The 25,046-nt window shown below is 38.8% G+C and overlaps 1 protein-coding gene across 3 annotated transcripts in view; it reads left to right on the top strand.

Moving 5' to 3' along the window:
- Positions 1–25,046, top strand: part of LOC134529418 (tau-tubulin kinase homolog Asator) — a 219,619-nt gene that overhangs the window by 132,724 nt on the left and 61,849 nt on the right. For all 3 annotated transcript variants that reach the window (XM_063363469.1, XM_063363468.1, XM_063363470.1), the window contains 2 exons: positions 49–218; positions 7,084–7,234. In XM_063363469.1, coding sequence (XP_063219539.1) covers positions 49–218; positions 7,084–7,234 — 321 coding nt within the window. The remainder of the gene's footprint in view (positions 1–48; positions 219–7,083; positions 7,235–25,046) is intronic.

Raw genomic sequence — 25,046 nt, 5'->3', positions numbered from 1 at the left:
AACATTTTATGTAATGTGTTAATGTTTTCTTTCTATAACATATTACAGGCACATGATGAAACATTGCCAGGTGATAACACAAGCAATGGCCAAAATAAAGCGTTTCCCAGCAAGACGCGGATTCTGTGTCTGAACATTGCTGGCATTGAGAACTTCCCGGAAGTTCAGGAAAAACTACCCCATGCCTGGAGTTGCCCTCAGTTAGCACCACATATCAGGTTTGAAAAATATGTTCATTTTTTAAAAAAAATAATGCATTTTATGTATGAATTATTCATACTTTATTTTTTTTCTTAATTTTTTAAATTTATTTTTGAATACAAGGAGGTATTTTGTTTGTGTAGTCATATACTGTATATAAGTTTATATAGAATGCAAAAAATTTATATAATTTAACCATATTTTGAAAATGCAGTGATCGCACACTATTGCATGCATCACTAATTATGTACTTAGAATCAACCTCTAGTGTGTGATGTGGCAAAAGTGAAATTTCGAGCTATCAATCCAAGATTTTAATGTATCGTAAGCTATATTGCAGTGAAATCGAAGTGCCAAAAATACAAATAATTTCAGTTTTAATATTGTAACTTTTTTAACAAATTGAAATTTAAAAATTGCTTAATATTACTAAGGATATATGTGTTCTTTGTTTCTACAAGGAAAATGATGATGTAGTCAGACATCAATTGAGATTCACATTAAATGTCTGAATGGTAGTCAAGTTGTAGCAACCTAGACTACTGCCCTCCCCTCTGACTAAATGAGTTTTATTAATGTGTAAACATTTTACCGCTTGGTATACGGCATTTGATATAAGTACATTTGTGAATGGAACGGAAGTCGACTGAACAGTAATGTGTAACGACGGTGCTGAATGAAGTCATCAAGATGGGGACCCAAATGTAGTAAAATAAACCTATATATACTCATTTTCGTGAACATAAGGGAACATTCCAAACATTTTGGTGTGCCAAATGAAACTTTATGATAGTGCAGAGCTGCCAACCATTACGGATTTTCCGTAATTATTACGGATTTTAACCCCGAATTACGGAATTACGGAACATCGCTGGTTTATTACGGAAACGAGGCTTTGTGCTGCGAGGTAACGGAGAAAATTCCGTTTCTGCTGTGCTTGTTTCGTGAACGCAGTTTGAATACATCGCTTGGTTGCACAAATAACGGAACTAGTAAGTGTGCGCATGTACGATGTACTGTCGAAATAAGTAAATTAATTCTCGTGTTTACAAATAATAATGGGATGGTATTACGTCCGTTGTACGATACAACTAGTACATATTCTCAGACTTATCGTTTGAAGGCTACTTAAATCACGATAATTTTTGTACGGTACTTTGGCTAACCTGTGTTGTTAATTTATTTCTTGAAAGCCATTTTTTTTTTCATCATAGTGTTTTTGTCGTGTCTACAGACGTGAAATTTTTTTATGTTTTTCGATAGTGTTGTGTTCTTCAGTGCCGGTTTTAGAAATGAAGCGTGTGACAGAATAATGTGTATCTGGAAAAAAAAAAACACGCAAGTCTTCAGAGCTTTCGACTTAAATATTCAAAAGAATGGCCATGCTTGTCGTTTTCAAATGTTTGGAACGCCACGGTTTTGTAATGTATGCACGTGTGACTTTTCGATTGCACATGGTGGAAGGGATGACTGTAGACGGCATATTGAATCATAGAAACATGCAGAACATTTTAAAGCCGTGACGAGCAATAAATCTACTATATCTTCGTTTTTTCGCTACATCTGAAGAAACGAAAGTAACGAACGCAGTTATTGTTTACAAGTCCTTGTGTTTGTCTTGTTTGTTTACATGACATTTCTTATCCAACCAGGATAAAAAAAAAGCAAATAAAAAGACAGTTGCTTTAAAGTTTAACTTTGAATTGAAGATTCAAAATATCCAGTAAAATTATTAATATTTCTTACATATTCAGATGATTGTATTGTTCAAATATATTTTTTTTATTCATTAATTTGCATTGTATTCATATTTTTCTTTTTCTTTTGCATATTATTGTCCTTGTTTTATCTTGAGTGTGTGTTATAATGCCCCAGGAAAAATTTATCGTGCATGATTTACGCGTACTTTTTTCATATACCTAATTGCCATTACTGATAGGTGTGATTTGAGGTTGGCAGCTCTGATAGTGGAACTACCCTGAAATATATTTGGTAATCTAAAGTAGTCATAGTAAAATGTAATTAAAAGTTTTAAAGTAGTAAGAAAACTGGCATTACAATGATTATAATACATATTCACCTTTCAAAATCCCAAAAGGCGTGGTAGCACAGCAGTAAATTGCTTGCTTGTAAAACTCAAGGGTGAATATTTAACGTAGTTGAAATGTCGTTAGGTATTGAAAAAAAATTTTTTTTCCTTTTTTAATATAATATAAAAATTTTTAATAATAATGTTGAATCAGCACAATAAGGTTAGGTTTCTTTCTAGGAAGTATTTACAGATTGCTATCAGTTGATTAAGCAAAAACAAATATATAAACATATACTTAGTGTTGAAATATGTGTTATAAAATGTTTCAAGTTAATATTTTAGTAATGTCAAAGAAGTATAACTTCTGATGTGTGGGGAAACTTCATAGTATTAACTGTTTAGTGAATTATAACAAGATGGGCAGTATTTTAATTATATTCATTGTCAAATATCAGGTCCAAAGCCGGGGTTAAGAAATTTTTGAAGCCTTTTCACTTACATTGGAACCATTTCTAATAGTATAAAATTTACGCTTTTTCCTGCTGATGTCTGCACGTTGGTGGTGGCAAGCAATGTTTATGTTTGAGGCAGGAAATTGTAGTGACAGGTGCAGAAAGTATGTGAATGATTTGCCTTTAGAAATTTTGGTATTTGAAAAGTGAATATTTTATTTATCAGTATATTTTATTAAGCTCGGCTTTATTCTAAATAATTTTACGTTAAATTTTTTGTCAGAGTTTCATATTTTAAGTTTATTTACAACCTGAACAACATGAGAACATACGATTTTGCTCATTACCGAGGTGATGTTCACTCATCACTGGTGAGTACTGAAAGACTCACTTACATTTTTTATTAATCATTAATTATGTTGTCTATATTCATTACTATGGTTAGGTTTTGTTGATATAATTTAAATATCGGCTTTTTATTTCTTTTGAGAGGTATTTGCGCATTTGCAGTAAGTTTTATGATTCAGTTCGAAGCTGCGCACTCCACCTCCTTGCTGGACGAGTTGCCGCTGCCCCAGGTCAGCTCCTCTCCTCTTCAGAGCATGGCTGCGACTTTCTGAGCGAGTTCCTCCCTTGTGTTGGCTCCTGGGCACCTTCCTAGGCAAGCTTGTTTCCTCACCTCCCTCAGCTAGTCGAGGCGTCTTGTAGCCATCATCTTTCACTGCTTGCTCTCACTGGGCAAGTACGGGTCTCGTTCCTTGCTGCTTTGTTGATAGTACTTGCCAGGCAACTCCCTGGTTGCAGAGCTTGTAAACTAGCCCTTTGTTTAGTCATCCAGTGGCCAATTAGGCTTGGTTGGACCCCATTTGGAATGTTGCTGAGCATGTTCCTACTCGTTGAGGTAGTAGCTGGGGTACCTCCGACAGTAAAGCTGGACTCCCAATCATCCGTTTCATCCGTCCGTCAATCACGTGACCTGCAGCCAATCAGATGGCCCGAAAAATTCCATCCGTCCGTCCGTCAAAACCTTGCCAAGCTGTAGCTTTTGACGGACCAATGGATGGTCCACTGCCTTGTTGAGTCGATCGTCTTCAATACAACTTTCCGAAAACAGTGTTTGATTTTTTTAATTTGCAATATATAGAAGGCTGTGTCGTATTGACCGATTATTATTTTTATAATAACGGTAAAGATTGCATATGAAAATGAGCTTTTCGGAAGAAATGCTGATAAATTACGTCCGGGAAAGGGAGCATTTGTATAATATATATAGCAAAGACTATCGGGATAAGCAACTGAGGGAAAAAGCCTGGATAGAAATAGCTTCTCTCTGTTTCCTTTGACGCAGTAATAAAAGAAGCATAATTTTATTTATTGCTGGCATGACTAATGTTATTTTTAAGACGGCACCCGTTTAATCCACTTGTCAAAGCACTGTTCCCACCTGTCAACTTATTATCATATTCATAAAAACAAAAGTTAATTATCCCAAGTAAATTATTTTCACCAAAAGTTTACCTACAATTGAGAAAGTTGTAGCACTGATATTTTAGAATAGTGACGGACGGACGGATGGCGGATGGTTGAGAGTCGGTAATAATTGCCGAGGGAAATAACGGACTGAAATTGACGGACGGATGAAACGGATGATCGGGTGTCCAGCTTAAGTTGGAGAGTATGTTAGGGTTGCCGACACTGTGTTCTTGTAGCGGTGAAATATCTTAGTTGGTTTTGTTATAACACAATAGCCATACTTTTAACAAATGTGGCTATTTATAGACTTCATACCTCCTGTAATTTAGTTAATTAAATTTACAATATTTTTTATTCTTATTTTACAATTTGTTGAAGAGATTTGTGTGTTGAGATCGAAAGATTTACTACTTAAGCTTTCAGAGAGTGTGGATATGTTTCATTAATTATAAAAGTTATTTCTTTCTATTCTTTCAAAATTACCTTTAACAAAGACTGGAATGCCTTTGGTGGACTGTCTTACTATTATTAGGGAGTTACTAGATTTGAGGGAACTTGAATTAAAAGATAGATACACAGGAAAATAGTTTTGTTTACTTATTTTTATAAAATAGTTAACAATAACTTCAACATTTCAAAGGTAAACAATAAAACAGAATAGTTATTTCATTGATTAATTTTAAATTATTTACTTTCAAGAAAACTTTCTGCACTTAAAGTAGCTGACTGGAGCTGGATGCGCAGATCAAAATTTGGAGAGAGCTGCCCATCCAAATAGGAACTGACAGGGGATGTTGAAACTGGAAGATAGAAGTCTTACTATGGGTCCAAAAGCCGATGGGGGGAAGATGACACCCACTGCACAATAAACCAAGAAGAGTTAAACCCAAAAAAGATATGCAGGCAACTCGTGAGGAGAACAAAGATTTATCGTGGATGAAATTTACAAATAATACCTTCCACTTACCAATGCTGTAGGTAGGTCAGTCGTCACACCATTATGACGGTGGAGATGTCAATTTTTGTGAAAATGTAATTTATGGAAAGAAAGATGCACTACATTACATATTAAAAACGTTGCACAATCTGTGAGTTCTCTCCCATTTGTGTGAGAATTACATATCGAAGTAATTTACTGTTCACGAAAAACTTAAACGAACTCGTGCACTGACAAAGTGTAGTGGAGACTAGTTTGAAAACAATTGCCTCTCTTGTACGGTAACAACGCCTCGTTAAACTTGCGTTGAAGGGCACAAGTATGAGAGGGGCTCTTAGTTCCTAGCACTTGCCATAAGAAGGCACAGGGGACTCAACCAACAGTAGCCTAGAAGCTTCAAGAGCTGCATTATTTTGGGTTGGAGGGGGAAATGGGGTTTGCTGACCAGTGAAAAAATACAACTTGGCCGCTGGTGGGGAATAATTTTGCACGAGAAGTGGGACTAAGTTAGTGTACACCACAGGAAAGAGGAGGGGAAATACGCCGCCGTGGTGGCAAGAAAATGTTAGGTGGGCAAGGAGGGAGGGAGAAAATGCCAGAGTGACTGGGAGTCAGGCTGTCACTGCAAGAAATTGTGATACGCTGTGTTGCAATGCAAGACAGGATGTGATAGATGCGCTAGTCTAAGCAGCCGTGCAGTGCGCAATGTGATAATGATGAGATGCACGTGCTGGCACAGCGTGAAATTGAGGTACACTGTGCGAATGACTGAAGTTACATGGGCTAACGCCTGAGGTGGCTGAGAGATAGATTTAGAAATACGGAGGCCTGGAGAAAATAAAAATTAAAAATCTAAAGTATTAAAATTTTTTATCAACAAATAAAAATAAATCCCCTTAGAAACTATATATTGTAAAAATATTAACTCATTAAATTGTGAAAAAAATAATGTTGCCATGAAAATAACTACAGGTGTCACAGTGGGACTGCAAGGCATGAAAATGTAAACTTGGTCGTCGAGGTTCTTGGCAATCTTCTCCCTCGTTATCAGTCCGCACTCATTTGGTACTGGCCTGGAGCTTGACGGATATTTACACTTGCTTTAGACTATCATCTCACTTCTTTGTCTCATCTGGATGCTCACACCTGCAGACTGCTGCAATTCAGGATGACATGTACTGGGTTTCCACTTAACACTAGGCAAGCTTTTCAAATATTTTACTAACCTTGCTAATCAATATTTTGGTCTAAACTACCTCGGGGTAAGGGTACACTTGTTGTTAGAGAAAAAAAAATATCTCTATGACACTATATCTACATTTATTTTATAAAAAACTAACAAACAAACAGATTTGGGGTGCTTGAATATTAATTTTATTCTCTTTCAGAAACAAAATTTAAAAAATAATATATTTAAAATAAATGTTTTAGTATTTTAAATATTTGTTCCAATACAAAATGTTCTTAACCCCATTTAAAAATACTAAACCATAAATATGTTACAGTAAATTTATTTTTCTATGCAAGAAACATATATCAAGCATTTTATGTTGATATAATGGTGATTTCTTATTTGTTAAATTTGTCCTAGTTTTTCTAAAAGTTTCAGCTATTTTAAGCTTGGTTTCAAATCTAACAGGTCGTGTATGTTTCCTGTGCTGTGATGTTTACTTTTGGTGCATGTTGTTATTTGCTACTTGAGTTTAGTCATCACTTAAATTCATATTTCACTTTCTTTAGTTTCTTCTATGCATTTATGTTTTATTATTGCAAACTACTTTCTGACTAATTTAACTAAGCTCCAAATCTACTGTATATGTATTTGGGACTACAAAGATTACCAAGAATTTTTTTTTGTAATGTTAATATCATTTATAGATGTGCCTTCCTTTTTTTGCTTTGTCATGAGCTCCAATTATTTTAATTTTAAATTGTAAACCACCAATGCCTGTTACTTAGTTGACTTTTGTTTGTATGTTTTGTTTCAGACCAACACTTATTGCTCCATTAGTTCAACAGGCTGCATTTGATGACCTTGTGTATGAAGTTGATGTAATGAGGAATATAGCAACATGTCACCTGCAAGATGATAATCTTGTAAACCAGAGTAAGAAATTACATAGGAAACTCAGTTTACCGGTAAAGTTCCTTTAATTTTATTAAGTGTGTGTGCGTGTGTTTGTTATTTTTGTTTTGTGTTTGATAACTCAACATTCAGTATGATGTGAATTTAGACTAAATAGTGTATTTATAGTGATATGAACACTTTAAAACCAATCAGTGTATAACACCTAGTGTTGTCTGCTTACTGTTGCTGAATAAATTTCTTTATGAAAAATACCTTTTTCTTTATTGGTTTGTAAATTCATGAAAACATTATTTTTGCTTGACTTACTGATATTTTATTGCATAAATTTCAATATTGCATGCTGTTAATTTACAGCAGTTTGGTAGAAACACATACAAATGTTTGAGCTGCATTGATGCAATGCCTGGCATATAGGCAATACTTCTTGCACTGAGAAGTAAACACATTATAAGCAACCAGTATTCAGTTGACTATTCTCGACAGCCATAACAGAAACGCGCCACTGCAGTTAGTGCGTGCTACCCTTAACGTGTATTCTGCAGCTGTGGAGTGAGCAATTTAAAGGTTCAGTTGGGAGCAATCGTTAACATGCAGCAGGCTGTTTTGTCCTGAAAGCTCTCAACATGTATCAAAAAATGTACAGAAACCATGTAATGTTTGGTGTACATCAAATAAACACATTAAAAGAATAACTTACTTTGTGCTGTTTGTTTGCTCCTGTTGACAGTCTGAACATGTACATTTCCCACTTTAATTACTGTGTTAAAATCTGTGTGCAGGAAGCATTGCCTGCATGCTAGGTATTGTATCATTGTTGTTGAAAAGTTTGCATAAATTGTACACACAAAAGGTGCATCCTTGGCAGTTACAACAGGAAAGGTATTTTTATTCATTTGTTTAAATGTCTCAATAAGACATCATTAAGTATTCATAACACAGGAAGACAAGAAAGTTAAATGAAATGAGGGGTTGGCATCTCCTAATATTTTTTTTAAAGGGAAGGGGATACCATTGATTGTTTTTATGAATAACTATGTATGGTAAAAAAATCCATAGAATTGTTGTTTACTTACCAACAGTTTTCATTATTTTGCAAAAATACAATTTAATTCTGATTTACTTTGGTGAATTTCATACTTAGGAATTGAGCTAGGCTGTTAAACTTTTGGAAATATTGGCCTCTGCAATGGTTATTTTGATTTTTCTTGCCACTTTCTGAAGCAAAATACAATTTTTTTTTTTACAAAATAATTTTTTCATCAGTTTTGAAAAAATATTTAAGTTTGTGCATGGCATGTCTTTACTGCATAAACCTGACAGTTTTGTTTCTCGTTAGCATAATTTAAAAACTGCCAGCACTGCCAGATGTATTGAAAGCTTTTGTTGACATGGGCCACAGGAGAGGAGGAACTCTTATTTACCACTCGTGCTGTCAAACCATGCTACTATGTGCTTGAAGTAATTTTTTGCCCTTAAGACCTGCTAGTTGGGGAGTCTGGTATGACAAGGTCAGTGTCTGAATATTCTTTCTGCTGTTGATACAGTGGGTGACTTTTTGGAGTGGACCAAGCTATAAAAAATATCTAGCTATCTTTGTCTCTTATGTCTCACTAAACATACACATATATGTATATATGGACTGGTCCTTTACATGTTAAAAATAGCATACACACTTTGTGGCTATATTATTTTATAGCAGACATGATGCTATCTGCCTTCCTTTTTTTCTTTTTGCAACACACAAAGTTAATTTGCCCATGTTTCCCAAAGTTGTTTTAAATTCTTTAAAATTTACACAATTTTAAGCTATAGAATTATCTTGTAACTGTGTAATTTTATTGGGTGTTTAATAGTTCATAACTCACCTTCATATTATAGGATTGGTAACTACACTGCTTTAATTGTTTTCACGACTGACAATAATGGCACATGATAAGTAAAGAAATCCTGGTAGTGAAATTAATATCTCAAGAAATATGGAATGCTCTGGATGGCGTGTGAAACATCTGCATTAACGCTTTATCTCATGTCAGACCGTATGACAAACAAACACCAATACTATTGCAATCCTGGCAGGCACTATATATATCCTTAATGTGCGTTACCTGAATCGGCGACACATAAAAATACCTTGCGTTACGTGAATTTGTTGTCCAAGTTGAACTTGTGCTTTTTATGTCTAAGGTAATTGTTTTATAAATGTTTGCAGCGAACATTCTTTACAGAATTTGAACACCTGATAGGTACTGTGGAAATAATATGAAATAGTTTGTATTGAAAGTTCTTGTGTGTCTAATGCAGTAATTACAATATTGAATCAAATGGAGAAAGCAGAGTTGGCAGAAGGGGGGCATAGAGCTGCTCCCATGGCAGTAGGATGCAACCACCTGGGACCAAGGATACGTGCACTAATTCAGTTCAGGAGCTCTACAGCTGTTGTTTCCCGAGTCTCGTCTGCCCACAGCTACTGTAAATAGCTCTATATATACTGCAAATTGCCACTATATCTAAGTTGACATCGGACCTGATTCTACACTTGCTCTATCTGGAATGGATGGGGAGAGATTACACCAATCCCTCACTTAGCACGACTAATTCGTTCCTAAAAATGTTCGTGTTAATCGAAATCGCGTATTCTGAAGCATTAGTCCCCATAAATATAAGGCTAAATTATTTAATGTGTTCCAAGATGTGTAGGGAAGTAATCTTTACATAATATAAATGCGTAGAATAATACTTGAAAATGCATATGTCATATCATTTATCTTTTTAAGCCTACCACCGAATACGTTAGATAAAGAAAACATGGCACAGTGTAACGGGAGATAAGTGGTAACATATTTACTGTCAGTCAGCAGGTTGGCTTGCCCGCCCAGGCGTGACCTTCAACACGCGCGCGCGTCTGTCTGCCTGCTGTTGCAAGCAGCTGGATCCTTTGTTATTACGTTTAAAACTTAACAAAATTAAAACACTTTTATGAAATTAAGAACCGGTTTTATATAACTTTAAAACACACAGCCATATGTAAACATTTAATTTGTTATGCACACCTCTTATAAAAGCGGCTATGTAAACAAATCAGTTAACAGATAAACAGATTTAGATTTTCCCTAGAGCACAAACATAACATTAAAATACGGGTACACTCCCTATTTAACGCGGTTGTTGGGGGACATAACTTTTACCCGCGTTGTTGCATAACCGCGATGTTTCGATGTGACCAAGGTCAAAAGGCATAAAACACCGCCTGTGTTCTAATAGGTCGGCAAGCACGCACAGTATAGACGGCCCGCCTTTGTGCGGACTTTGCATCCGCAGTTTCCACTAAACACGGGTGGAAAAATAAAAATAATAAATTTTAAAGATAAATATTAAATGTTGAATTGTTTTTATTTTTCCGCGTGCCGCGCACAGTTTGTCGCACGGCCTACGAGCGTGCCACACGCCGCCATACACACGTGCGGCACACAAGCTGCTGCTGCCAGTCTCGTGGTGTTAGCCACAGTATCTGCTTCGTCAGTGTCCGTAAAAAAGTAAGTGCAGTGTGTGCGGTTACACACGATTCTGTGGTCAAAGTCTTCTAAAAAGAAAGGCCGTAGTGATACTTCAAACCGAATATGAATCGCAAAGTACCGAGTTTGATTGACAAAATAAAAATTCTAGATTTACTTACAGATAGCTTGTCTTTTGTAGAAGCAGGCCGCAGATACAGGAAAAAAAAACGATTCTAGCATTCGTACAATAAAAAATAAAGAATCGTCTATCGTGTCAAGTGGTTAAACTTCATTATCCATGCTTACAGTAAATTATAAATGGTCACATGTGGGAAACAAAAATTGCGCCAATTTAATTTTAGCGCAATCAGTGACGCCGTATTAAAAACCGTGTTAAACTTTGTCTTTACTTATTTCACCAAACGCTGTGTCGAGTTGCTTAGTGTGTGTGGCTCGGATCGGCAAGTGTTATATTCCCCAGCCTCTGTTTAAAGGTCGGGAGACCGCTACACATAAACATTTCCGGGACTTGTTTACTACCTCACGGCAAAAGTGGTACAGTATGGTTCACGTAAATATTGGACCACTGGGAATTCCTGGGCAAAGATTAAAAATACGCTAGCCGATTTACTTTACTATTTAATGTTAAAACATTATACCAAAGTAAAAAGATGAACTTGTATAATACAATGAATTACCCAATAATATTACGTCTGTAGGTGTAAGTTGTAACAAAACATTTATATACAGATGTCCAATAAAGTACCAATTAAGATTCTGGAGTGGAATTTTAAACACCGGACTACCTGATTTTGCCTTGTACGCAGGAACGCTGCTCAGTCAAGTGACTCATGCTCTGCCTGTGTGCTGCGTGAACACATTCCCTCCCCCACTCCCCCTCGCCGTGTTTCTGCCCGCTCTAATCTCTACCTCTCTCCATATTCTCGGCTCGCCTCTCCCTACCCAGCGCTTGCCGACAACCAAGCCTATCCAACATCAATCCCCAGCCGAGTCACGCTGGATAATGTCGCTGGATGGTGGGCTTTATCAGGTCCCCTGTCCGATGCTTCATTTGTGAGATAAAGCGACGTTAAGAACTAGTGTTTCAGAAAATATCACTGGGCTGGATTGGACCATAATTTGAAAACCCTACAAGATAGAGGAATAATGTACGGAGATATCTTGTTTAGAATTTTACTGCGGACATTTTCTACGCCTAGGCTTTTTTCTGCCCGATGCTTAGTTTGTTAGTTACAACGCAAAATTATCCTAATCGGCTGTCAACCATTTATTCCATTATTATTATTCATTTCTGACTGGGGGACATGGTTTGACCCGCGATATACCCGATTCTGCGATCAATCGGGGCGCGATATACCGGGAGTTTACTGTATGTACAATATGTACATATACAAAACATAAAAGTTAGTTAAATATTTTCTGGGGTGAAATTAACACTATCATCTTGCTTTTTTTTAAAAAACGTGTCCAATTTCATCTGCTTTGGTTTCTGTACGGTACGGCCTGGTCTGCGGCCGGGCATCAACAGTACGGCCCGGTGTTTGTTTATCTGCGTGCGCATCTCTTTCCCCTCGCATTCCAAACCACTCTTCCCCCCTCGAATTCCATACCTGACGTCGCGTCGTTTCCGAGATTTTTTTTAGCCTGTGGCGATTTCGTGCTAACTGAAATTTACAGACGTGCTATTCGAGACTAGGGCAGTAAAATTTACATCGTGCTAACTGAATTCGCATTAAGTGAAGACGTGCTATGCGAGGGATTGGTGTATTTGTCACTTACTACCTCAAGACGAGGCAGGCAGTTCATACACACATTTGCAGCATGTGGACAAGTATTGTATCACGGTACTGCTTCATGGAGAGTAAAATGTGAGGATGTAGATTTTGAGTGACTCACTGTTGCGTTATATCATGGTTCCCCAGAGTCTCGGACAGAGGTGACCTGAAGTTGCACCCCAAGATTCCAGGCACAATGATGTAGGGAATAATACTTGTGTGTTTCTCCAAAAAGTAAGGACCAATTGAGGTGGCGGAACAATAAAATGTTGACTTGCTTTTGGAAAGACCCAGGTTCGAATCCCAACCAACTCATCCTGATTTTGGTCTTCATTGGCTCTGAAACCATTCCAGGAAGTGCTGGGCTGTTTCCTTACTACAGGCCTTGGCCAGTTCCTTCCTTAATATGACTGAGTTGCATTGTGTGTTGCAATTTATAATGACCTCATCAACAAAACATGAAACACAGTAACAACCATAAATACTATCTTTTGCAAATTAATTAAAGTTTATAATAAACTTAAATGTGCAATCACTCTTCTAGATCAAAAAATTATTCAAAGTTGGGATCAAAAAAACTATAATTTAGAAGCCAACAAACAACTTTCAGGAAATGGTCACCAAAAATCCTGCGAAAAAGGAAGAATATTTACATTGTGCTAATAAAATTTGAAAAGTGGATGTCCTAACTGCAATTTAGAAAATAGGAAATAGCAATTCTGAGATTAAACTACATTAATAATTATTTTGCCACATTCTCAACAGATATGGGCCAAATAATCCAAATCACAAAATAATGGAAGTTAAAACCTAAAATACAGCTTGCTTAATTAATCCTGTAGCAGTAACGATATGAATCAAAAGTTAGATGAAAATGGCAGAGTTCACATTGTGTGTGCCCTTAAAAAAGTGGTGGTTCGTGTACATAATGCAAGTTGTCAGGTCACAAGGTTACCAAGCAATAAAATACACAATATAAAATGGAAAAGAAGAAGAGAATATAAATCTAAGAAATTAATCAGTTATTTACTTGTCATGAATATACCGTGTTTTATCACATAATCGTCGCACGTACAGAATCGTTGCACCGTTATTTTAGGACATCAGAATTTGGAGAGAAAAAATTTCTCGTATAAACGTTGCATGATGTTTTTAGATTCCGAGCGCTTTGTGTAGGTAGTTTTCCCGTATAAAACATTGTATTTTAAAGTTGAAATCTAATATTCATTTGGATGTTACAGCTTACTTAATTTAATTAACAGAAATACAAAGTTGTCTGATGTGTAAATTTTCTTTTAAAGAAGTCTTAAAATGTTATATTTTTTATAGTTTCGTCTTAGTCGCCGCTGTGTACCGCTCATAAAAATTTAGCCAGCGCTAGTTGGCATCATTCATGTTTGGTTATGTTGATTCCCGTACGTAGTCGAATGTCGATACAGATAGCTCATCAATTGCATGCACTGCGCATGCTCTGTCTGGTTCCCAGTTAACTACATTTGATAGCCCAAGCTTTCTCGTGGTGTGTACTATTTTAGTTATGCGCTCTGACTCACCTTTACGTCACAGTTTTGGTTTTTCTATTTAAAGTTGAACAAAATGTTTCTGTTGCATGACTTATTAATTTAAATTGTTTGGCATGCTTTTGTATACTCTACTTTTTAAAAGAACGTACTTTCCTTGAATAGATTTTGTTTTTATGAATATCTTTATCTAATAAAAATGCTTTTTTCACATAATCGTCGCACCCCTACTTTTCAAACTTGATTTTTGTATAAAATGTGCGACAATTATGCGATAAAACACGATAAAAAAAATCATAGGTTCAGGCAGACACCTGCATAAATTAATGCAGATTGTCAAATAATACATTTGCACAAGTGTTGTTTTATAATTCAATTGCATAGTTAAAGTAAGTGACATGTATATCAGTTAAGCTGGAAGTTAGAAGATAAGTTTCCATACTGTTACGAAATGTAAGCAGGGTCACGGCGCGCAGGTGCAGAGCTGGCTGATATCACATGGCTGCCGCAACATGAGACGTGCTGCGCAGATTACAAAGGTTGCCGCTTTCCCTCCTCCTTCCCTCCGGTCCCTGCGTGGCACCGATAACCTGACACTTGACACCTGACAGCTGGGGAGTCCCGCGCGCCACCTGGCCACTGCCAACGCGTGTCTAGATATTTCTTGCGTCGGGTCGGCGCGGAATGACGCGACTGGCACCAGCCGCGCTCGTGAATCTAGGGGTGAACAAAACTCTAGCCAAGACCCGTCAACGCTTCTATTGGTTGAGGTGTCGCCAGGATGTGGAGGCTTGGTGTAGACAATGCAAAGCATGCTCGGCTAACAAGGGGCCACAACACTGGAGTCATGCGAAAATGAGAGCATACAATGTAGGGGCTCCCTTTGAGAGGATAGCCATCGACTTCGCTGGACCATTTCCCAAGACTAATGATGGTAACCGGTATATTCTGGTAGCAATGGATTACTTCAGCAAGTGGCCAGAGGCTTATGCACTTCCTAATCAAGAGGCCTCAACTGTTGCAGATGCAATAGTCAACAACTTCATTTGCAGATTTGGGGTACCAATGGAGCTCCACTCAGACCAAGGCCGTAATTTCGTGTCGACACTATTTCAGGAGGTGTGTCGGTTACTGGGAATAAATAAAACCAGGACTACAACCCTAAATCCTCAGTCTGATGGCATGGTGGAGAGGTTCAACATAACTCTTGAGGAACACCTTGCCAAAGTTGTAGCCGAGCATCAACAGGATTGGGATCAACACATCCAGTTGTTCCTAATGGCATATAGATCTTCCATCCATGACTCCACTGGGCAGACACCTGCGAGTATTGTGTTTAGACCGGAGTTGAGGCTGCCCTGTGATGTCAAGTTCGGTCGTCCGCGCAAGGAGCCGACCAGCACCACTGAATATGTAAATCATCTAGAGGAGCGAATGTCACTTGTACATGAGGAGGCCCGCAGGAATCATTGATTAGTGACGAATCGAATGAAGGCTAGGTTTGACCTGAAAGCCAATTTATCCGGATTCCAGAAGGGTGATTTGGTGTGGTTGTATAACCCGCAACGAAGAAAGGGAAGGTGTCCTAAACTTCAAGCATCATGGACAGGCCCCTATGAACTCTTAAAGCATCTAAATTATGTGGTTTACAGGATCCAGAGAGGAAAGAGGGGACGTGTGAAAGTGGTACATTTGGACTGCTTGAGGAAATATGCTGGAAGGGATGCGTTACCTGTTCGGGACAAACAGGTTTAAGGAGGGGGCAATGTTACGAAATGTAAGCAGGGTCGCGGCGCACAGGTGCAGAGCTGGCTGACTTCACGTGGCCGCCGCAAAATGAGACATGCCGCGCAGATTACAAGGGTCGCCGCTTTCCTCCTTCCTTCCCTCCGCTCCCTGCGTGGCGCCGATAACCTGACACTTGACACCTGACAGCTGGGGAGTCCCGCGCGCCACCTGGCAGCTGCCAACGCGTGTCTAGAGATTTCTCGCATCGGGTCGGCGCGGAATAACGCGACCGGCCCCAGCCGCGCTCGTGAATTCTATAAGTGGCGCCTGTGATATATAAGCCGAGGACGCCGGCCTCAGAGTCAGTTCAGTGGAGTCGGGAGTTTTCCCACGGCGGAGTTTCCGGGCGATAGAGCGGCGAAGTCCCTGGACGAAGGTCCCAGGGCGGAGAGTTCAGTCCCGGGCGATGAGTTCAGTCCTGGGCGATATTGTCGTGGGCGTGGCGGAGTTTCAAGCAAAGTTCCGAGCGAAGCGTTGAGTGGATCGTTGGCGAAGGGTAGTGCGACGGCGGCGGAGTGCAGCGACAGACGACGGAGGTCCACGAGGGGTGCTACGCCGAGAGTTGCGCCAGAGGTGCAGCCCAGCGAGGTGTGCAGTGTGTAAGAACCGAGTGACTGGGGAAGCAACATTTTTAAGTGTAATTAATTATTAGGGATTTTAAAAGATTATTTGTTAGTGATGTAAATATTGGTGATAAATAAAACTTTGTAGTAAAATCTTTAATTGGGCTATCCATTTACGAACTCAGTAGTTTTTCTTACATGACAATTTATTTTCATTTTAATAAATCATAACAATACATTTGCAGACATATTTGCATGTATTCTGCTTGGGATGGCTACACCTTTGTGACTTTGAGCATTCAGTTAGTGGTCACAAATTTACACTTAAAACATTCTGAGAGTATTTTAGAATCATGTGTACGCCGCAGCCAAAAACATCTAAGACACTCATCATTTGGGGGAGTGTATTTCTGTCCTCATTATCATTATATTGTAGTACAACTTTAATATCCGGATAGGATGCTTGTCCTGATCATAAAAATTTTCTTTGTTCTTTCATTTGATATCCTGAACTTTATCCAAAGAGATGGGTAGACTGCCTGGATTTTTTTCAGGCACTCAAATAAGATACCTATCCGGATACCAATAACTAAGCCTTACATGCATACATGCAATTCTTTTAGCAACTGTACAACATATTGCAGGCACCTAGATAGGATGTCTATCCGGATACTGAAAATGATCCTTATTTTACAATTGAAAAGCTGAATCTCTGTCAAATTGGATAGGCAGCCTTTCTGGTTACATAGTCCTAATTTGGTTTTACCACTCAATATGCAAACCTCAGGTATGGCTAGGCAGCCTATTCAGATTTCAGGACTGTGGGAAAATCTACAGACAACTCTTTTAGTTCTTAGAAATTATTTTCTTTCCAGTATTAAAATATTAATAGTGGTCCAGCCTTACAAGTGGTGTATCCACACCTGTGTATTGCTCAGCGTAGATGGATACTTGATTGCTAGTTTGATTAATCATTCATGTATATAGTCCATTGGTAACTATAAATCAAAAATCATCAAGTACAAAAACATTAGTTATAATTTTAAATGTTATGCAGGACTATAGTCACCAATACAGTATAATTACATAATGGAATAATTCATAAAAATGCTTTGTTTTTATGCAAAGAAAACCCATTTTTATGAATATTTTCATTCATAAAAAAGTATCTATTTCAAAGGAAACGCCTTACGTATCTTAATTGCAGAATGAAAATTTTCCTAAGTGTAATACTAAGATACAGTTTCACAAAATTATAAGCTCACCAGACAAAACATTGGTCACCCCTGGAGAAATCATTACAAGTTTAATTTAATACTGTGTTATCTCCGCCTCTGGACTTAATAACCGCCTGGATTTGGTTAGAAAGCGAGTAACAAGGTTGTGCAGGTACGTCGCATCCAGGTTGAGCCACTCACTGAGGATTTGATTGTGCATTTTCACCAAAATGCAGGAATGCTGATGTCGGCGTTGTCTCACAGATATTCAATGGGGTTCAAGTCAGGTGATTTTGCAGGCTAGTCGAGATGTAATAAGATGGGGGAGTGTTCATAAAAACGGTCACAAATGCATATAGCCTGATGAACTTTGCTATTATCATCTTGAAAAATCGGGGTATAAATTGTGTTCTCAGCATCCAGATGTTGACTGAAAGGACAACATGATCATCTAGAATGTTTAAGTAAACATGCTGGTGAGCAGTGAGCAGGCTCAATCCATCATACGAAAAACATCACAGACGCACCTCCGGCTTGAACCTGATCTTGCACACATCCAGGATGAAATGCTTCTTTTGGCCTTGGTGCACTCGATGATGTGAGTCATTGGATTACAGGCAAGAACGTGATTTGTCAGACGACATTATGTTTCTCCAGTTAGCTACTGTCAACGTTCAATGATTTGGACCACTGAAGTCGTATAGCTTTATTTGCCTGTGTGAGCAATAGCTTCTTGCGAGGTAACAAACTCCAAATGTTCATTGTATGCAGTTCCTGTCACAATGTTCTCTCGCTAACAGCTTGGGATGGACCTTCATTCACTGACTGCAGCAATTCCTGTCAGGTTTGGGTGATTATGATTTATAAGCCGTGAAATGCGTTCCCGGTCCCTCTCAGTCAGGATCTTTTTCCTACCACAATTCTGACGTATTTCGTGGCATCATGTTATACACCACTGCTGGTAGACACGTTGAACAGTCTGCTGTGAAACACCACTAACCTAGCAACATCATGCACCGTATGGTATTTGTGTGTGTTTTTGTGCATGTGCGGGTGTGTGTGTTTTTGTGCATGAGCGGGTGGGTGTATGTGTTTTTGTGCGCATGTGTGTTTTTTTGTGTGTTGGGAATGTTTGTGTGTTTTTGTCTATTTGTGCATATGGGGTTTTTTGTGCATGTATGTGTGTTTTTGATTGTGTGTTTTTTCCCTGAGTGTGTGTACACGTGTGTTTTTTGTCATTTGGGTGCACGTGTGTGTTTTTCTGTGTGTGTGTCCACCCACATGCTTGCAGACACACACACACACACACACCACACACACACCACACACACACCACACACACTTAAAAAGTCTTACTTATTGCCTTGCACATCGATGTATGCTTGAAATTGCTATTGAAAGTTTTTTTTTTAAATGGTGAATATTTGATAAATCTCTTGTGTTCAAATTTCTTCATAGGTGAACAATTTTATCAGCAAATGAACCAAAAACACAGTTTAGAGTTTCGTTTATTCGTCCGTTGAAGTCCAATATTCTGTCTTCTCCGACGTCCCCCCGTAGAGATAAGGCTCTAGAAACTGCATTCAAATTTGTGTAGCAACAAGAGGTAACAACAGGAATCAACATAATGAATGATGGTGCAAAGATGGCAAGATCTTGTTAGCTCAGAAATGGCATTCCTCAGGCAAAGGACTACAATCAAAAAATTGTTTAAATCATCTCATGTATAACCTTTTTAAGTAGGTACTACATATAAATTCAGACAATTATGTAACTGTAAGTACATTTGTTAGTTTAATTCTTTTTGGTTTTGTTGCAAAACATGATTATTACGTTGCAAATACGTAAAATTACTACACAATTTGACATTTAATGGGCTTTTCATGTACACCCCTTTTGTTCCGACATTTTCACTTATCTGGCATTCTGCTGGCCCATTTGTCGGATAAGCGAGATGCTGCTTTACAATTTTTCTTTGTGGACGGATATTGATATTTTTAATTTTGGTTTGGCAACGAGTGCTTTTGGTGAGTAGATGATCGACTTAGTAACTAGAATTTTATGTAAGATGGTGAGGCAGTGAAAATTTCATTCTTTGTTAAGTTTTAACCTGGAGAGTTTTTGATGGTATTTTCTTTTTTGATTTGGGTTTTTACAGTAAAAATAAAACCAAAACAATTATTTTTGCATACACATTATCACATCAATTAATAGTAGTCTGTAAGAGAAGTAAAGAGGAATGTTTTAATATTTTTCTGTAAAATATCTTTTAAACTTTAAAAAATTGAGGTGCATCACATACTTCAACGGGTTTGTGATACCTGTTAATGTCATGACAATTATTTAATTGTATAATGCTTACACATACATTCAACAACAATCATTGGTATGAGGGTAAATTGATCTACCAATGTTCATTTACTTGCACACTTTCAGTAGGCAATAGCACAAGGAGCAAAATGTAATACGGTCATCCATTTTTCCATATATATCACCTGTATTTCTATTTAATAAGAAACAAAAAAGAAAATTTATGCTATGCCTAGACCACAGGAAACTTAATGCTGTGTTGGTATAACTTTTTAAATTGGCTGCACTTGAGATACGTTTTATTTTAACTCACCTGAAATATTCTTTTCTGTGTGGGAAAGGATTGTTTGGCAAAAGGCCGCTGCAGCTCTCGGAAACTTGTGGTGGCATCCGAAAGAGTTTCAGCATAAGTTAGTGAGTGGAGTTCTCAGTGTGCGGTTGGGAATTCGTTTGCGCATGTATGATGCCAAGGGGAGCCAGTGAATGTTAAGAGAGAGTGGTTTGGAGCGAGGGTCAAACTAGGTAAATATATCATTGGTACTGTGACATGCTGCGTCTGTTTGCGGAGGGGACAAGATATTTTGTGAATGCGTCAAAAAGTTTTTAATCACTTTTCACGGTGGGGCAATTTAAAGTGAGCATGCTGAATTAATAGTTCACCTGTGTGTGTTTTCCCCCTTCCCTCTCCCCCTTTCCAAAAGCTGTTACCCTTCACTCTGGGTGTAATTAAGTCTAACTTATCGTTGATAACAAACAAGGCCTGGTGTGTTGACCTATGTAAAGGAAATGCAGTATTGTGCAGAAAAACCAGAGCCAGAGCGGAGTGGGTGACAAATAAATTTAGCTTTACTCCTACAAGCATTAGCTGCAGAGTTACCGTGGATCTTAGACTAACTGGCTTGGTCTATTATGCTGTTTTAAAATAAAATATAGTACAGGAATAGATTTCTTTAGATGTTACCCACTGGAGAGGTAATTATGTTAGTGTCAACACCAAATGTTTATATTTGATCCCTGGTTTATTATATTATTGATTACTATTATTATTATTCTTTTTTTCTTGCAGTAGTTTTATGGTAAGCACATAATATGAGTTTAAATTATCTTGAACAGAAAGGTCGCAATGAGTTGGTGATAAAATTCAACTTGACATTAAACAGGTTTTATGAAGTGAAATTTACAATGATCTGGTAAAGCTGTCAGCTGGCCGCAGTGATATTAAGTCTTTAATTTAAAAAAAATTAAATGCATAGGTGTTTATAGGTACTAGAATGTCCTATTATTTAGTTTCCCTAGTTTTTCTTGTAAAATTGTTTCCTTGCCAGCTCTGAAATTTACGATGAAAAAACTGCGTAGTGAAGGCCGACCAAGCCGGGAGGCGACACCAAGATGAGGGGCTGTCTGACTTATGCTATGAGAGCTCCTGCATCAGCGGACGCTTAAGACTGTCAGTCTCTCCAAGAATGATGTCCGGGGAGGGGTTACATTTGGACCCACATTATGTAAAGAGACACACCAAGTGTAGTGAGTCCAGATGGGAAAGAAAAGTGAAAGAAGCCAAAAGATGCTAGGAAGGCCAAAACAAAAACGAGGCATATCACTTACCATTTGGTTATTAGTACGGAATATAAGATCAAAAAAACACTAAAGCAACTACATCTCGCCACAGGCAGTGATCTGTCTATATCTTGGCGCAACCACGAATTCCCTGTCGCGGGGAAAAAGTCGGTGACTAGCTCATTCGTGCACTGGAAGGTAACAGCTGCGAGCCAGCTGGAGCTTGTATAGTTGAGGTGCCTTCCACGCTGCTGAAAGGTGTGGAGGCCAAAGAGATTGGCCATAGGTCCTTAGGTAGTAGAGACCCACAAAAAAAAAGACCTGAGCCGCGCACCCAATGGTTCCCAAGACTTCTGGCAGATGGTGCGCACGGGCGCTAAGACTAATGACCGGCTGGTAGCCGATGGCTCTGGCCGCAGTTGCCACCTGACGGGAAGGGGAAGAACTAACTCGGCCGTAGTTATACAGACCATCGACAGGTTGTGCATGAGAGGCGCTAGCAGAACGCTTGGGGGCGTGGCTTTGTTCCACCAGCGGGGAACTGGATTTAGAGACAGTCAATGGGTCAGTCCTCCGGACACCTGGTTCTAGGAAGCACAGTGAAAAACACATTGAGCAAGGGGTATGGGGGGAAAGCTGGCATAGTGGGAACTTGGCGAAACTGGCCTCTCTGGCATGTTCTGGCGATGGCAAACAATATCTTCAGTTCTGACCAAATTTGCCTAGTTCAGACAACATCTTTGGAGGTTGTGCTCTAGTAGGGGCTGATGGGAGCATTATCTCCGAGGAGTTTCTCCCCTAGAAACGGTGAGGGAGAGGAATTACATCCAATCCATGATCAGGAGCGAAGAGAAAAGAATGAGCCTTGCTGAATTAACGCGGGACTGTTGGATCAGCAAGCGGGGCTGGGAAATACAAACGAAACCAGTCCAGCAAAGCTTAAGTAGGAGAGTACAGTAAGGAGATAAATAGGTAAATCAGACAAAAAAATATAAAATTAATGTATAACCTTGAATTGTGCCAAGAGGTTACTGATTCAGAGCACACCACCTTACTCCTATTGGTACGAGAAATGCCCCAACCTGGACCAAATATCATTCTCCCAAAACACCCTCACATGAACTGCTGATAGAATTTATCATCAAGATAAGCAATGCTACTCCTCACCCTCTGAATGAATGTTCCAGTCTGGCTGCCTCTATAGAAGTCACCTTTGGGGAGAGTTGATCTTGCAACTGGAAAATAAAACTCATTAGGCATTAGGGGAAGCATAGTCAATAAAAATTCTTTTTTTCAAAATAAAATTTTTGTTTTTTTAATCTGCTTAGTTACAAGGATATCTATGAAAATCATCTATACTTATAAGTTTTTACCCTTCAACAACGTTATTTGTTTTTCTTGGGAGGGGGAGGGGAGGGTTAATAAATATTTGAACTAAAAGGTCACAATATTGCATTAAAATTATAACAATTATTACAATGATTATATAATTTGTATTTAAATTTACAAGTCTATTCCTTTTAAATGTGTATGCTGCTATTATTTCTGTGCAGCAAAACATAGAGGGCCCAGAAATAGCAAATAATATCCACTGATGCTTTTCCTCAAAAACAAGTCTGCCTCGAGTCTTTTCACAAGGGTAGCAAATTGGTTCGCTTCGGCATGAGAGTCTATTCTGTGTTTGTTCAGTATTTACACACCTTTTCACAGCATAATACTTGCTGGGACAATGTCGTTCTTCTGTAAATACAGATTATGTCTCCCAGGTCTCAAAAAGGGTTCTACTACTCTTCTACTATTATTGGAACTAAAGCAAAAATTCTGTGCACTTTTTTAAAATATAAATAATAATTACTATACAAAATTAGATGATCCTTTTATGTAGTCAGGCTATGGCAGTACACATTTCCACACGAACAGTTTTTCTTCCGTGCTTACAATCAGCTCGGCAGCAGAGGGAGGGTGTGTGTACATGTGATGCCAGTCATTAATCTCTTGGCACAATTTACAGTTTTACCTAATTTTTATATTTTTTTTTTATGGTATGATGGGTCTAGTTAATTTAAATTTCTTTTCCTTACTGTACTCTTCAACTTAAACTTTGTTGGACTGGTTTCCATTTGTGTTCCCAGCACCTCAGGTGCATGTTACAGCAGTCTCTTGTTAGGTCAGCAAGGCTCATAAATTTTCCCTTGCTTCTGGGCACGACTTCAGATGTAATTTCTCTTGCCCTCCGTGCCTCGGCCAAGACGTGTTCTCAGTGTTACTGCAGTTCAGCCACGTCTGAGATATGAGCTTCCTAAGATGTCGGCTGAAGTCGGCATCTTCAGTCAAGCGCGAAGATCTTGTTCGCCATTGCCAAGGCACGGCAGAGAGACCAGTTTCGCCAAGTTCCCACTACGCCAGCTTTCCCTCCCGTACCCTCTGCCCCCTGTGTTTTTCGCTGTGCTTCCTAGAACCAGGTGCCTGGAGCACTGACCTGGTGTCCGACTGTAACTCCATTTCTCCTCCAGTGGGCTCAAGCCATGCCTCATGTCAGCTTTCAGGCGACCACTTGGACGCCATCTCTCGGATGCCTGTTGCACTAAGTACAGGTAACATCTGTACCACCCACCAGAGCGCAGCACCTTCTGGACCTTTCAACCTAGGCAGTATGCCTCACCAGCACGCCTCAGCGCACTATCTGTCGGTGTCGTCATTTACTAAACATGGGCGTGACCATGGTTTTCTTTTTTAATTTATTTACGTCCACTTCCCTCCCTGGCCTACTGGCCAATCGGATGAATTTTTCTCCTCCCAACCTCCTTTAGAGTCCACCCTTTTTTTATACCTCCGATGGTCCTTCTGGTCCCTTTAATTAGGTGGACAACCCCCCATCCAGAGAGTGTCTTTCCCTGACCTTCATCTGAACTTTTGGGCTCTTGCAACTTGTCTCAGTTTGGGGCTGAATTATAACAATCTGGGTAATTCTAGGATGTAGTTGCCCCAGATTCGGGATAGTTTCCCTTTGTATGAGGAGTGCTGTCGGAAATCATGTAGTATTGTAGAAACTTTATTTTGGGTTGCTAGACATGTATTTGTTCCGCGACCATCGTTAGACCAACTTCATGTGCTGATCGTCAGGCCTTCCCCATTCCCAACTATGGAAAGTAAAACTCCAGCACTGTCCTTTTTTCTCTTCTGTACTATTTTTGCGATTTCCCTTAGCTCATTTAACTTCTTCTGTGGACCTTACTCAAGTTGCCTTTGTTGTGTAACCTTTGTGTTCACAGTGTGAGATCCGACTTTACTGGTGTCAAATCTTTACTTTCTTCAATCAAGTTGAGATTCAGCCCTCAGCTACCGACTACCTCTTCTTAGCCATCTAAATTACCCTGTTGCTACGTGGATACCATAATTTCTGTGGGATGGCCCCTAACTACGTCCCCAGAGCACCAGCAGCCAGATAAGACTACTATTAAAAATGAAAATTTTATCCATAGTGCATAAGTTATTCAATCAGCAGTTCGGGAATTTCTGGAATTTATCCACATCGAACACTCAGCCAAAAATGAGCTCTATGCAGTGGGCACCTATAGTGTAATTTATAGTCTGGAACCCAAAATGCACACTTGTTC

The sequence above is a fragment of the Bacillus rossius genome, chromosome 2 (genome assembly GCF_032445375.1).
Source record: "Bacillus rossius redtenbacheri isolate Brsri chromosome 2, Brsri_v3, whole genome shotgun sequence".
In the NCBI taxonomy this organism is placed as follows: Eukaryota; Metazoa; Arthropoda; class Insecta; order Phasmatodea; family Bacillidae; genus Bacillus; species Bacillus rossius.
The sequence above is the reverse complement of the archived record's forward strand: the minus strand, read 5'-3'. Positions and strand labels throughout refer to the sequence as shown.